This window comes from Alosa alosa, chromosome 7 (genome assembly GCF_017589495.1).
Source record: "Alosa alosa isolate M-15738 ecotype Scorff River chromosome 7, AALO_Geno_1.1, whole genome shotgun sequence".
NCBI lineage: Eukaryota > Metazoa > Chordata > Actinopteri > Clupeiformes > Clupeidae > Alosa > Alosa alosa.
In genome coordinates this window covers 36,630,776-36,644,378 of record NC_063195.1, presented here as the reverse complement: position 1 = coordinate 36,644,378, position 13,603 = coordinate 36,630,776, and the positions used below count along the sequence as shown (strand labels likewise).

The 13,603-nt window shown below is 39.4% G+C and overlaps 1 protein-coding gene across 1 annotated transcript in view; it reads right to left on the bottom strand.

The window, feature by feature from the left end:
- LOC125297786 (ethanolamine-phosphate cytidylyltransferase-like) overlaps nt 1–13,603 on the bottom strand; it is a 94,204-nt gene that overhangs the window by 57,756 nt on the left and 22,845 nt on the right. Inside the window, exon 9 of the mRNA XM_048248259.1 lies at nt 30–107. Coding sequence (XP_048104216.1) covers nt 30–107 — 78 coding nt within the window. The remainder of the gene's footprint in view (nt 1–29; nt 108–13,603) is intronic.

Sequence of the window (13,603 nt, the reverse complement as noted above, 5' to 3'; positions counted from 1 at the left end):
TAGACAGGAAGAGTGCATGTGTGTCTTACCCTGCAAGCCAGCACGCTCAAAGTCCTTTCATGAATATTCATGATAGGATAATTCTTTCCTTTATAGCGATTCACTTCCTAAAGACAGAAACAGGGGAAAACAATATTACATATATATCCATACAGTAATGTAATGTGGTTGGATTTCCTATTGTGAGGAGTTCTTTATAACATTTATTTAAAATGGCTCAGGTCACACAGCTGCTTAAATAAACCTCTGGCTTCCACTCAAGTGCCTCAATGTGGCTGAAAACTGTATCACGATAGAATTGTTTAAGATCATGCTTTTTTTTACCAATTTGAAATAAGGACCAAGTGAAAATTTTTCAATTTAAACACTTTTATTTAAAACTTAACCTCCCCCTGATTTTAATTACCACATCAATCAAGGCAAACAAGAGAAGAAATGTCAACACAACCATGACAAACACTCAAATAAATAAATGTAGGCCTACACATAAGTCTGAAAGACTGATACAAAGGAAGGAACACATGATATATTTCAGATGACGGTCGCGGTAGTGTTATACATATATATATATATATACATACCATTTTAATCAGAAGGATCATATCTATGAAATGATGTAAAATACATATGATAATGTTGATATACAACATGTTCAGCAAGTTGTGAGTTATTTAACAAAAAAACTGAATTGGAATACCCTTAACCTTTCAAATGTTATGATAAATTTAGTGATCAGTGTAAAAAAATGCAGGAAATGTGATTTAGAATATTTCTCACCAATAACATAAAAGTATGCATAAATACTAATAATGAAGTCAGACAGAGTGGTTTAGATTTATGTGGTGTATAAGAATAACCCATTTATTTGTATATGAGCAAATGATACAGCCAATAAGAATGACATAAAAATACATTACCAGTAATACAGGTGAAAACTGTATATTTATTTAAGACCATTTCAGAAGAGAGACATAAAATACATTTGACTCAACAGATACAACTTCCTTATATAAATATCAGTATAATATGAAAACTATATACATATATAACACATATTATTATTTATGAGAAGCTAGGAATACAATCAACTTCAACATCACTCAAAAATCAATGTGTTGTAAACATTTGAAAGTAGATTACATAGTAGAACAAACCTGTGGAGAATACACACATACATATACACACAAACTCCATTTTTAACCTTTTTCATAACAAAGCCAACAATTTCTCTGTGGCTCCTGCTGTACAAGAATATGTACTTGATGGAAAGATGACAGAGTAGTAGTTGGAGCAGATGAAGGCGAGGCTGAAAAACTATATCAACAGAAAATGCCTGCCAGCTGTCGTGATAGATTTTCTCGAAAGTCTATCTGGCTGTAGCTACCTAACCTAGGTTCAACACCAGATTCTGCATTGCACTGCCAAACTTGAAATAATATGAAACTATTGACAACAGCAATGTCCACAAAATGGAAAAAAGGTGTTTTACACCACTTCTGTATTTTTTGGAGTACACAATATGTATTTATCATTTGATCAACTGTAACTGTAACGTAAATTTAGAGATGAAATGGTCTCTGGGGTGCCAGGCAGTATTTGCAGCAAATTCAACCTTAAGACACAGTTACAGCAAGCCGATCACAAATCAAACAACAAAGAAAAACTTTTATAAATTTAAAATAATATATTGTAATAATTCAAACCAAAAATATTCATACAACAACTTATATAGGCAAATATACTTTGTACAAAATAAAGTCAGTCAGTCTGTCTGTCTGTCTGTCTTAGTATGTCACACATAGGGTTGGATATTGTTTGGGTTTTAGCGTTTTAAAACGGTGCCGGTGCCAAAACGGTGCCTGAACTGGTACTTTGCTTTTACAATATAATGGTCTACAGCATGAATTGCTTTTTTATTATTGATAAGACCAATTTGATATATTTTTAAATTATCTGTTAATTATTCAATTTACTATCGATATCGTATTGCTTCTACGCATAATACATTTAAATGTTAAAACAGCTTGCCATGGATGCACTCACAATGGTAAGCTCTGCTTTCAAGTTTATCCAGTGTAGGTAGTTTGCCATAAATTATGTTAAAACCGCCATGGAACTGCCAGGTCAAGGACAACGGCATTTGCAAGCAACCTAATCTAACGTCAGGGACTCTGCTTTCAAGTTCATTCAGTGTGTTCCCAAATGCTTCAAGAAATTTGGTGTCTTCCCCCATAACACATAATAGTTTTAAACATGATACATATGCCGGTGTTGTAGTGTTTAGATTGCCAGCGCTATTAGGCATTTTAACAGCAACTATGGCTAATACCCCCGTCAGCTGAGCAGCTTAATTAGCGATAACGTACGGAGATGGTTCCATAGCCTCTTGACAGCTCAGTGATATCAATGCAGTATGTAATCTACATATTTATGTTTTTGCCAGCTAACTTTTAGCATGATCTTCATATTCATTGTGATGCTATATGGGCCTCATGCACATGAATGATTAATGTCATTATGTTGTTCGGAACACACCGTGAAAAAGTTTTCACATTAGAACTTTGATGATAACATTTAAAACTAGAAATGCAATTCCAAGGAATTACCAGTGGATGAAAATGCTAAAGTTGTGATGTAAAATATCATGTATAGTTAAAACAGATAATACAGAGATGGTTACTACGGTGATGCTAGGATAGACATGGTGGTTGCATAGCTTAATAAAAGTTGATAGTTTAAAAGTAGACTGTTTAAAAGCTGAATGTAGATGGTTTAAAAGTTGTTGATAGACAGTAGATAGTTTAAAAGTTGTTGATAGGCAGCTAGTTTAATAGATAGTTTAATGATAGTTTAATAGATAGTTTAAAAGTAGACTGTTTAAAAGTTGAAGGTAAATAGTTTAAAAGTTGTTGACAGACTGGAAGTTTAATGAATGTTGATATTCAAATAGTTTAATGGCTGTGTATAGGTAGATATTTGTGATAACTGAAAGTTGGAATGGCTCTAATGTTTGCTAGCAGTTATGCTAAGATTTTTAACTATGCTAACCATCTTGCTACTTAGCTAATGTTTTATAGCAGTGCTAGCAATGCTAACATCTTAACCATCTTTACTTAGCTAACTTAGCCAACCTTTTCTAGCAGTTTAATGAATGTTGATATTCAAATAGTTTAATGGCTGTGTATAGGTAGATATTTGTGATAACTGAAAGTTGGAATGGCTCTAATGTTTGCTAGCAGTTATGCTAAGATTTTTAACTATCTTAACCATGTTACTTAGCTAACTTAGCTAATGTTTTCTAGCAGTTTTCTTAAACATGCTAACTATCTAGCAATCTTTACTTAGCTAACTTAACTAATGTTTTCTAACAGTTTTGCTAAACATGCTAACTATCTTAGCAATGTTACTTAGCTAACTTAACTAATGTTTTCTAGCAGTTTTCTTTAAACATCTTTAACTATGTTAGCAATCTTAACATGCTAACTATGTAAACCATGTGACTTAGCTAACCTAGCTTATCATTTTTAGTAGTTATGCTAACTATGCTAACTAACATGCTAACAATGTTAACATGCGAACTATGCTAACCATGTTACTTAGCTAACTTAGCTAATCATTTTTAGCAGTTTTCTTAAAACTTAACTAGCATCTTAACTATCGCTAAGATTAACTATCTATCTAACTAGCTACAGTGGGTAGGAGTCATAGTCGATGACAAGTAACAGTTACAATGGCTGAACAGTTAAAAAGTTCAGTAGTTTAAAGGGTTAAATTGTTTAATAGTGAAATATTGTAGTGAGGAATTTTATTTTGAAACAGTTTTTGGCAGAGGAAGCAGTTGAACAGGATGTGTAGTCTTAATAGGGCCAGTTTGTATGCTTAAAGCCTGAGACTGGCAGTTGATCCAGGATGCCTGAACACCTGCCATAGGATTCTAATTGCTTAACGGCCGTATTATGATGTCTGTCGGCAATGTTAAGTCTATGGGGATTACAAAAAAGTTTTTCTTTAATAGTTTAAAAAGTATAAAAGTTTCAAAGTTGAAAAGTCATACCAACCCGATCTGTTTGAAGACCTACGTTACAAAGTTTGAATGAAGTTTCTAAGTTAAACTGTTCAAGAGAAATTGCGTGCGGAAAAAGTGGTAAGCGGAATAATAATAAGAAGTTGTTGAAGTTGCCTAGGAAGAACAGTACAGTGCATTTTCATGCACTGTAATAAATGCCAGTTAGTGTATAAGCAAGGTTATTGTATAAGTATACTGTTGATGTTGTTGCATAGCCTTTTGCTTGTGTGTAGTTAGGCCTACTGCTTTTGAGATGAGCTTGTGATATTGCTTTAAAGGGAAACTTGGCAGGATTAGCTATATTTCCCCCTCTGCTGGAGTTGTGCATTATGCTATTTCAAACTGTGGAAAAAGGTAACGATAAAGGAAATGGATTTGTTTACAAGCTAGCAAAACGGTTAGCATAACTTTGACAGAACAATGTGGATGTTACAAGGTAAGAAACACAATTTAAAACAAGTTTCTTGTTTCTCACTTCTCTCACCGGGATGGTAGTCCCAATGTTGCAAGGTTGGTTTTCCACCTGGGGACGAGGGGAGCGGGGAAAGTCACTATTTTCACCGGAACAGGTCATTTAACCTTCAAAATGATTTCTAAATGGGTTTATTAAGTTGAAATAGTTGCCAAGTTCCCCTTTAAAGTAAGCTACTTGGGCTCACGCAAGCTGTCAAATACTGTCCACTAGCCTATGTGGTGCAGAGGGGCGATTCTAGACCTAGAGCTTTGAAAAAAAATTAACTGTGCGCGCAATATGAAATAAATGGCTAGGCTGATTTGGACCATCACATATCTCCCCTAGGTCACAGACATCCTCCTCCATACTCTGAATAGTTTTACGTCTAGCCCCCATCATGTCCTCATCCGTTTCTTGCCTCTCTCTCCTCCTCCTCCTCCTCCCCCTGCCTGGTACTGGACTGCCCAGCCTGTGCTCTTTCTCCCCTGTCTTCGACCTTCTTCTCCTCCTCCTCCTCCTCCAGCACACTCTCCCTCAATTGTTGTAGCAGCCACTATCCAGCAACATCCAAACACATAGGCATAAGTAGGCCTATACTCACTGCATGAATTTAATAGGCTTTCCTACTAACACAAGGGAAGCTTATTTTTAGTCAAATTGAGATATACTTCCCTCCCAGGCAAGGGTCCTATAGACATCCTGGCAATACTGCAGTTCTTTGTAGCTTAAATAGCCTACTAAAGCCTTCATACTGACTTTTGGTGATAAATTACTTAAAATGTAGCCTATAATAATCTACACAGATGGCTACTCTGATTCTGTGCATATTATTATAGGCTACATTTGCAAATGCAGCAAACTTATTTAAGTTTGCCATTAAACCATTGATCAAATCACAGCACTGGCTATTACCAGCATAAATGTTAATGTTACCGTTAATGTGGGCAAAATCATACCTCCCTCATCCTCCTCACTGTTCCTCTCTCCCTCTGTTCAGGAAGAATTTTCTGATGTCCATCTCTACTATCTCTACAGTATACGTATAAATCCTTATTAATTGTCTGCATGTGTGCATGCAGCCTACGCATGGTGTGAGTGTGTGTGTGAGTGAGAGAGCACAAGCTGGTAAACTGTTGCTAAATTTAGGCTACAATGACGCTAAGCATTGAAAAACAGATGCTAGTTATGTGGGTAACAGCGATCAACTTGTCATTTTTTCTGTCAAACAAGTTGTGAATTTGTTGTAACATTAAACAGGGGACGACTTACTCTGTGCTCAAAGTGATGTAACGAGCTCCAGCGGATTCCACAGTGTATGTGTGTGCAGTACAACTTAAAACTTTCGGAAGAATCATGTGAGCGATTTTCATTGGTTGTTGCATTCAATCTTACCCAGCTACAGAGGTGCTATTTCCCGATTGGCTATTATGGCCCCTTTCTTTATTCCTTGTTTTTTTTTTTTTTATTGGCTGGTAAGTGACAGGCTCGAGCCATGATTAAAGCAGGCACAGAGATGCGCTCATGAATGCCGTTTCCAGCTAGAGCCGCGCTAGAATTTTACTGGGGCACTGGAGACTTTTACTAAGGTGCGTGCCCCAGTGAATAAGATAGATAGATAGATAGATAGATAGATAGATAGATACTTTATTGATCCCCAGGGGAAATTCAAGAAAGGTCTAGTGACGCCCCTGGTGGTGCACCCCTCTGGTTTAATCTTAGGCTACATCTAGTGTTTATGTTAGCTGTATCTGGATGTGTTGCTATCAGAGCAAGACCTTAGAGATGGCACATGACATGCAGTGATGCCTTAAAAAAAAAAAAAAAAAAACGGCAGAGATTTAAGTGGCACTAAAATGAGGCACCAAAATCCATGTTGTTATTCGATGTAGTTACTACCGTTTGCGTCGGCACCGGTGCCTTATTAGAACGGTGCCTTAGTCACACCTGTGATTTGTACTTGTACACTAAGGTGGGTGGATTTGGAGCGGCTCCTACTACTTGTACTTATATGGAATAAAAAATAAAGATTGTCCTCCTAAGAGGGGGGGTGGTGGTGAAAAAAAAGAAAGTCAGAATGAGTCTCAGAAGGAAAGTGAGTTGTGGAAGAGTTTAAATTAGTTGTATAGTAGTAAGTATATACTCCCGTGAGGGAAATTTGGTCTTTGCAATTATTCCAACTAATTCCAATTAGTAAAACACACTCAGCACACAGTGAACACACAGTGAGGTGAAGCACACACTAATCCCGGAGCAGTGAGCTGCCTGCTACAACAGCGGTGCTCGGGAAGCAGTGAGGGGTTAGGTGCCTTGATCAAGGGCACTTCAGCTCTTCCTACTGGTCGGGGTTCGAACCGGCAACCCTCCGGTTACAAGTCCGAGGCACAAACCAGTAGGCCACGGCTGCTTGTATACTGGAGGAAAGGGAATGTGAACTCGGAGATTAGTGTTGAGCGTTACCAGTGGTTGACTAGCCAGGGAAACTAGTAGGCCTCTGCATGTATCTACTTATCCAGTGTGAATACTCTATTTAAAATGCTCCCGACACGTCGGAATAAACTAGGAATTTTTAATATGGCAAGTTAGTCTATAACAGGAAACTTAAACGTAGCCCCCATCTTGGAGCATAATATAGTTACAACCTGATTTAATGCAGTTTCAGTCGAATTTCTATTTGAAACTGGGGGAAGTTTGCGAACACAGTTGCCCATTATGGGCTCATTCAAATGGGGGTACGTAATTTTGCATAAACTCTAACGGGACGATTAATAACCATATGTGCATATTGCCTGTCTGATTAAAGGGATATTCCACCATTTGGGGAATTACGCCCAGTTTCCACCTCCCTGAGTTAAACAATTGCTTTTTACCTTTCTCCAGTTCATCCAGCCGTTCTCTGAGTCTGGCGATACCACTTTTAGCTCCAGCCTAGCATAGATCATTGAATCGGATTAGACCATTAGCATCTCGCCTGTTAGCATCACGCTTAAAAGATTTTCGTTAATTTTCCTATTTAAAACTTGTCTCTTCGGTCGAAAGTGTAATAAGAGCGTAATTCCACGAAATCTTCCATCTTGGGCAGTTCAGTGGTTTCAATGTTGCTAGTTTAACACACTAGTAAACCTTAGGCAGAGAATGGGATTCCCGCTAGTATGCTAGCTAGCTTTGTAGTCTAAGCTAAGTGAAAATATGAACAAACATATTCCTTATTACAAAACAAAATGTTAATGTTTGTATATGAAACAGTTTGTATGAATTACCCAAAATTACCAGTTAATTCCCGTAAATTCCCATTAATTCCCATAATTTCTTTTAATTCCATGAACGTTGCTAATTTGGAATATTTACAAAATTCCCCATCTTAACTTCCCATGGAAAGTCTTCGGAAATTTTCCACCTTTTCTTTCCTAGTAACCACTTTCTCCGATAGAGCTTCCGTGTCTGGTAATTAGTGCTCTCTCCACGTAGGTTTGGCCAAGCAGTCTTTTATCGTCAGCTGACTGCGACGTTAACACCCCAATTACGTTTAAGCAAACCTGGTTGGATAAGCCCAGTGAATACTATAGTAATAGTTATGTTATTATAAGGAATCTGTAGAGGTCTGCTACACAACGCCCTCCATGTATTTGTAATCACTTACCACAATAGGCTGATGTACATGTCTTTTGTCCCAAACTGAATTTTTCTTCACTAGTCTAAATACGTCAGTCAAATCATTCGCATTGTGGAAATTACATTGTACTGCATTACCCTCTATTTTATGCTACCTCATGTCCCCACAGCATTGTTCAGGGTTTGTACACATTTCCACCAGAGAATTTCCATGACTTTTCCATAATTTCTTGACAAATTTTCATGACCTTATATTCCCTAAAACATCACATCAACTAGCCTACGAGAATAGAAATCCATTCTTTTGAAACAGTCGTTGGGAAATTTGAATTCAAATTTTATTTAAAATTTTATTTTAAAAGTTTATCTATGTATTTATAATACATAAAAAATGTAGGCCAACACTGACACCAGCAGGCACATTAGGCTATATTTCAGCCCTACATTAAATTGAAGTTAATTAAAGTTGTGCATTTAACTTCATGTGATCGACTACTGTAGACAAATACCCTCCACACATTGAAATCCTGTAAATGTAATAGCCTGATCAATTACTAATCAGCTCTTCTTCAACTCATCATGACCAGTATCTTTATTGCATGTTTAATTCCTGCAGCTTTGTAGCGCCGCACACACTGGCTAGTGAGATGCAATGCTGAAGTAACAGGGCTGTAGCCTAAAGAACCCCAGTAGGCTACCGCGAACGCAAAATGCCATCCAGCTGCAAACAATTTGGCCCACGATCCCTGCAGAGACTTGGTTCCCCAGTAGCAATGGACGTTAGGGAGGGAAGTGAACCCCATGTAAATGATCAATCCCAGAAACATTTCTCATTATCCCATGCCCCTGCACTGTTTGCATACGACGCACAACTAAGCACAAGCTCCCACCCCTACCGATTTGTAAAACCACATATGCCTGGGACAATAACGTGAGTAAAAAACAACATTAAAAAGTCTAGTGGCAGTCTGCACTGCCTTACACACACCATCTAAATCTATACCTACTTCCTCCATCCCCTCATGGTCTTCAGAATTGTGAGCGCAAGCTCATCAGCAGTCAGCTGCCTCTTCCTTTTCAGGCTTGCAAGAAGGTCTGTGTAGGTCTCGTCATCCTCCATCTGAAACAACAGCAAAACCATACAAATGTAATACTTTTTTAAATAAAAAAAAATGAAATGCCAAAACTACAGATGCGTGCGTGTATACACACACGTATACACACACACACACACACACACACACACAAAGAGGTAGCCTGAACTATTGAAGCATTCTGAGTTACTCAAAATAACTAGGACAGCTGAAAAAATAATTGGTGCCCCCCTGCCCTTCCTCCAGGACTTGTACACTGGTAGGACAAGGAAGAGGGCAGAGAATATCATCAAAGACCCTGTATACACCCTGCATACACCCTCTTTAACCTCCTCCCCTCTGGCAGGTGCTACAGATCAGGGCTCCAGACTGAGACCAAATGGTCGCATCTTGCGACCAAAATCCAGTCGCACATGTGCAACTAGTAAATTTGTCCCTTATTTATTGAATCTGGAATGAATCTGGAATCTGTGGCAGGCCAATGAGTGTGAGAAGGATAGGGAATGGCCTCTGTCAGTGGCTAATGTGTGGGTGAGGGTCCTAATCGAGCGCACGTAAACGTCTGTGGGAAGGAGACAGATATCACAACCTGCTATGTGCGTCTGAACAATGAGCAAGCGAACTATTGACTCGTTCTTCCGACCTGCGGTTTGTGTGCTAGTACTAGAGTCTACAGTGTCACAGTCGGATGATGATTCAGAGTCAGAGGTTTATGTGGTGAAAAAGGCCCAAACCCACCATTTTTGGGAAGACTGGCTGCGAGAATTCAGCTGGTTGAGGTACTATAAGGAGACTCCATGAACTTTGTAGTCGTTACCCTAGAACTGCGGGGAACACAAAGTTTGCAGACAGTGCAGGCACTTCGCAGTTTAAACACAATACACTAGTTAAACACAATCTTAGCCTCAAGCAGAGAGTATGCCGTGACATGTTAAAAAAATGCACTGAATTTGAAACAGCACACTGCATCTATTATCAAAGTATGCAGGGTGGGAATTTCATAGTGGCCAGACGGCCATGGCCCCTTGCGTTGGCCGTGATGCCCCTTTGAAAATCGAAGGTTCACAGGCCACTGTGGCCTTGGTGCCCCCTTCTTTCAATATTATCTTTTGCATCTGACTAGCAATTTTTATTTAGCCTATGGCCTGTCAAATTAAGCAGCATTAGCATAATTTGCATGTTAGCATTAACATTGCAAATTAATTTAATCTTTTACGCAGTGGGGAAAGTGACAAGAAAGAAAGTGCCTCCAAATTCACCCATTCTTTGCTGAACTACTCGCAAAGTAGCCTACTCATCACACAGACATCACATGTATCACATCACACAAAAGAGCTTTTTCTCAGCTTTTAAACAATGTTAGCCGCTAGTTGTTGTGGTAAACGGTGTAAAGCATTCCCCACAAAGGTGTAATGCATTTCCCTGTTTAGCCATTCCAGAGTAATCCAGTTTTAAATTTGTAGCAATGTCAACTTCAAGTTTATTATCATGTACTCATAAATAAGCATTTATCAGCATTGAAATTCCTTGTGCTCAAGTGTCCATTCAACTTCAAGAATAATTTTTAAAAATACTATAAAAATAGGATGGAGAGAGAAGGAGGAAGAGGGTAAAACAAAATTCAAAAAACTAAGTGCCATTATGTGGGGATTTCCAAGGACTGTTCAGCATCCTGATGACTTACGGGTAGAAACTATCCCTGTGTCTGCTGGTACGGGTCCTTATGCCCTTGTATCGTCTGCCAGAAGGCAGGAGGGTAAAAAAAGACAGTGGCTGGGATGACTGGGGTCAGAAAATATACGCTTGGCCTTCCTTCTGCAGCGCTGGCAGTAGAGGTCCTGGATGGATGGTAACTCAGTCCTTGTAATGCGCTGTGCTGATCTGACAACTCTTTGTAACGATTCTCGATCCTGGGCAGTGCAGGTTACCATACCATGTTGTTATGCCACCAGTCAGAATGCTTTCTATTGTACAGCGGTAAAAGTTGGCCAATATTTTGTAGTCCATGGCAAATTTCCGCAGACGGTGCAGAAAGAAGAGCCGCTGTCTAGCTGTCTTTGTGACCACACCAATAGTGACCCTGCAAGGCGAAACCAGTTGCTTTGGTAAAATTTACCAAATTAAGTTATCGTGCTCACATGAACGACCATTAACTAAGCTTTCCAACAATATGTATATCGAGGGTATTGCAAAAAGTATCGCTAAGATAACCGCATCCAAAGTTGGCATGGTTCTCCTGTCACAATACGCCAGAAGAGGAGAAAATCACCTTTTTAAAGTAAATTGTCACGTGCGATAGTGTGAGGACACCACTATTATTAGCCTTACGGTAGCGTGACTTTGAAGTGGTTGACTGACTATGTCCAGTTTCATCAACCGAATGAGTGTCTTTTTCTGCCCCCTAGTTAATACCTGGGACGGTCATTAGGTGTCACTATAGAATATAATTAATGTATTTCAGGGGAAGTAAGGGGAGTTCTGTGTACACAGATTGTGTATAGGCCTACTTTTAAAATGCGCTACGTCAATGGAAAACTTCTACTGGTCCAAGATTGTGCTTTTGACCGTTCGTGCCCTGAAAGGCAAGTCTTTCACAAATTCATATTCGGTTACATCTGCCAAGAACGATAGAGAGCTGACACATTGAGTAACAAGTAATGAGTAAATTTTAGCTCTACCGTAAAACTTTATAGCGGCGTGGACAAAGGGAATGACTGCTAATGTGTTGAATCTTCACCTAAATAAAGTCAGGATTTAACAGTCAAAACGTATGTTTATCCGTGAAATTTGTTCACAATATGAAAGTGTAGACTGTCACTGTATACTGTTGAATTATCAACTGACAAACTGATCAACATCTTGGACAATGAGTGTCATTCACTCCACAGCACTATTGTTAAGCAGAAGAGCCTGATCAGCTGGAGACTTCGCTCACTGCCTTGCACAACAGACAGACTGAGGAAGTCATTTGTCCCCAGGGCCATTGAACTGTTCAATGTTTCACTTAAGGGAAGAGGAGAGATAGACTTCTCCACATAGTCTGTCTGCCTCTTCACCACCTCCATGTTTGGATACTGTCTGTCAACTAGCCACTTTTTACCACTGTCTTTCTGCCTCATTTGTTGCGTGCTATATTAGCACATATGCATAACCCTCCCCGCATGCCACAGCCGAACTGTGGCCACACTTATACCTTTTCTTAATATAGTTATATATAGATATACAGATATATATTGACTTTATTCTTGCACTGTTGCACTGCTGGACTTACTCATTTGCACCATCACCATGACACTCACTCATACAGAGCACCTTACCTTACCTTACTATGCACAGAGAATCACAGGCTCAGTCCCTGCCTCAGTCATTACAAGCGCCTCTTGATTGATGTATCACCCACTATGTGGATACTGTTTTTAGAATTGATTTAGATTAAGTGTTATTTAGTATAATTTGTATTTTAGTATATTTAGTATATTCTTTATCTTCTACTGTCCTTATTGCTTAGTTGTGTTTTTTATATTACATACTTTTAATTACTTTTTTCTATCTATCTAATGCGAAAACGTGAAATTCGACATTTTATCCCATACGTTTGTTTATCGTGGATCTTCTCAAAATAGCACTGTGCTCAAACTGACTGGTTTCGCCTTGCAGGGTCACATACAGTGTCCAGCTCAGATTCTCACTGATGTTTATACCCAGGAATTTGAACCTTTTGACACTCTCCACAGCTGCACTCCCGATGTGAATGGGTGCATGTTGTTCTACCTGCAGCTGTCTGTAATCCACTATCAGCTCATTGGTTTTTTTACATTAAGCAGCAGACTGTTATCCTGACACCAAGATGTCATTGTTGCCACCTCTGCTCTGTAGGCAGACTCACCATTCTTGATGCAGCCGATTATGATGGTGTCATGAGCAAACTTAATGATGGTGTTGGAGCGGTCAGTGGCTGCACAATCATATGTGAACAGTGAGTACAACAGGAGGCTTAACACACAACCCTGTGGAGCACCAGTGCTGTGTGTTAGACTGGAGGAGGTGATGTTACCTAGCCGTACTGCCTGTGGCCTGCCTGTTAGGAAGTTTAGTATCCAGCTGCACATGGAGGGACTGATGTTCAGGTCTTGCAGTTTCATGAGGAGCCTAGATTTGGGGCAGCCGTTGCCTACTGGTTAGCGCTTCGGACTTGTGACCGGAGGGTTGCCGGTTCGAACACCAACCAGTAGAAAGCGGCTGAAGTGCCCTTGAGCAAGGCACCTAACCCCCCACTGCTCCCCGAGCGCCGCTGTTGCAGGCAGCTCACTGTGCCGGGATTAGTGTGTGCTTCACCTCACTGTGTGTTCACTGTGTGCTGAGTGTCTTTCACTAATTCAC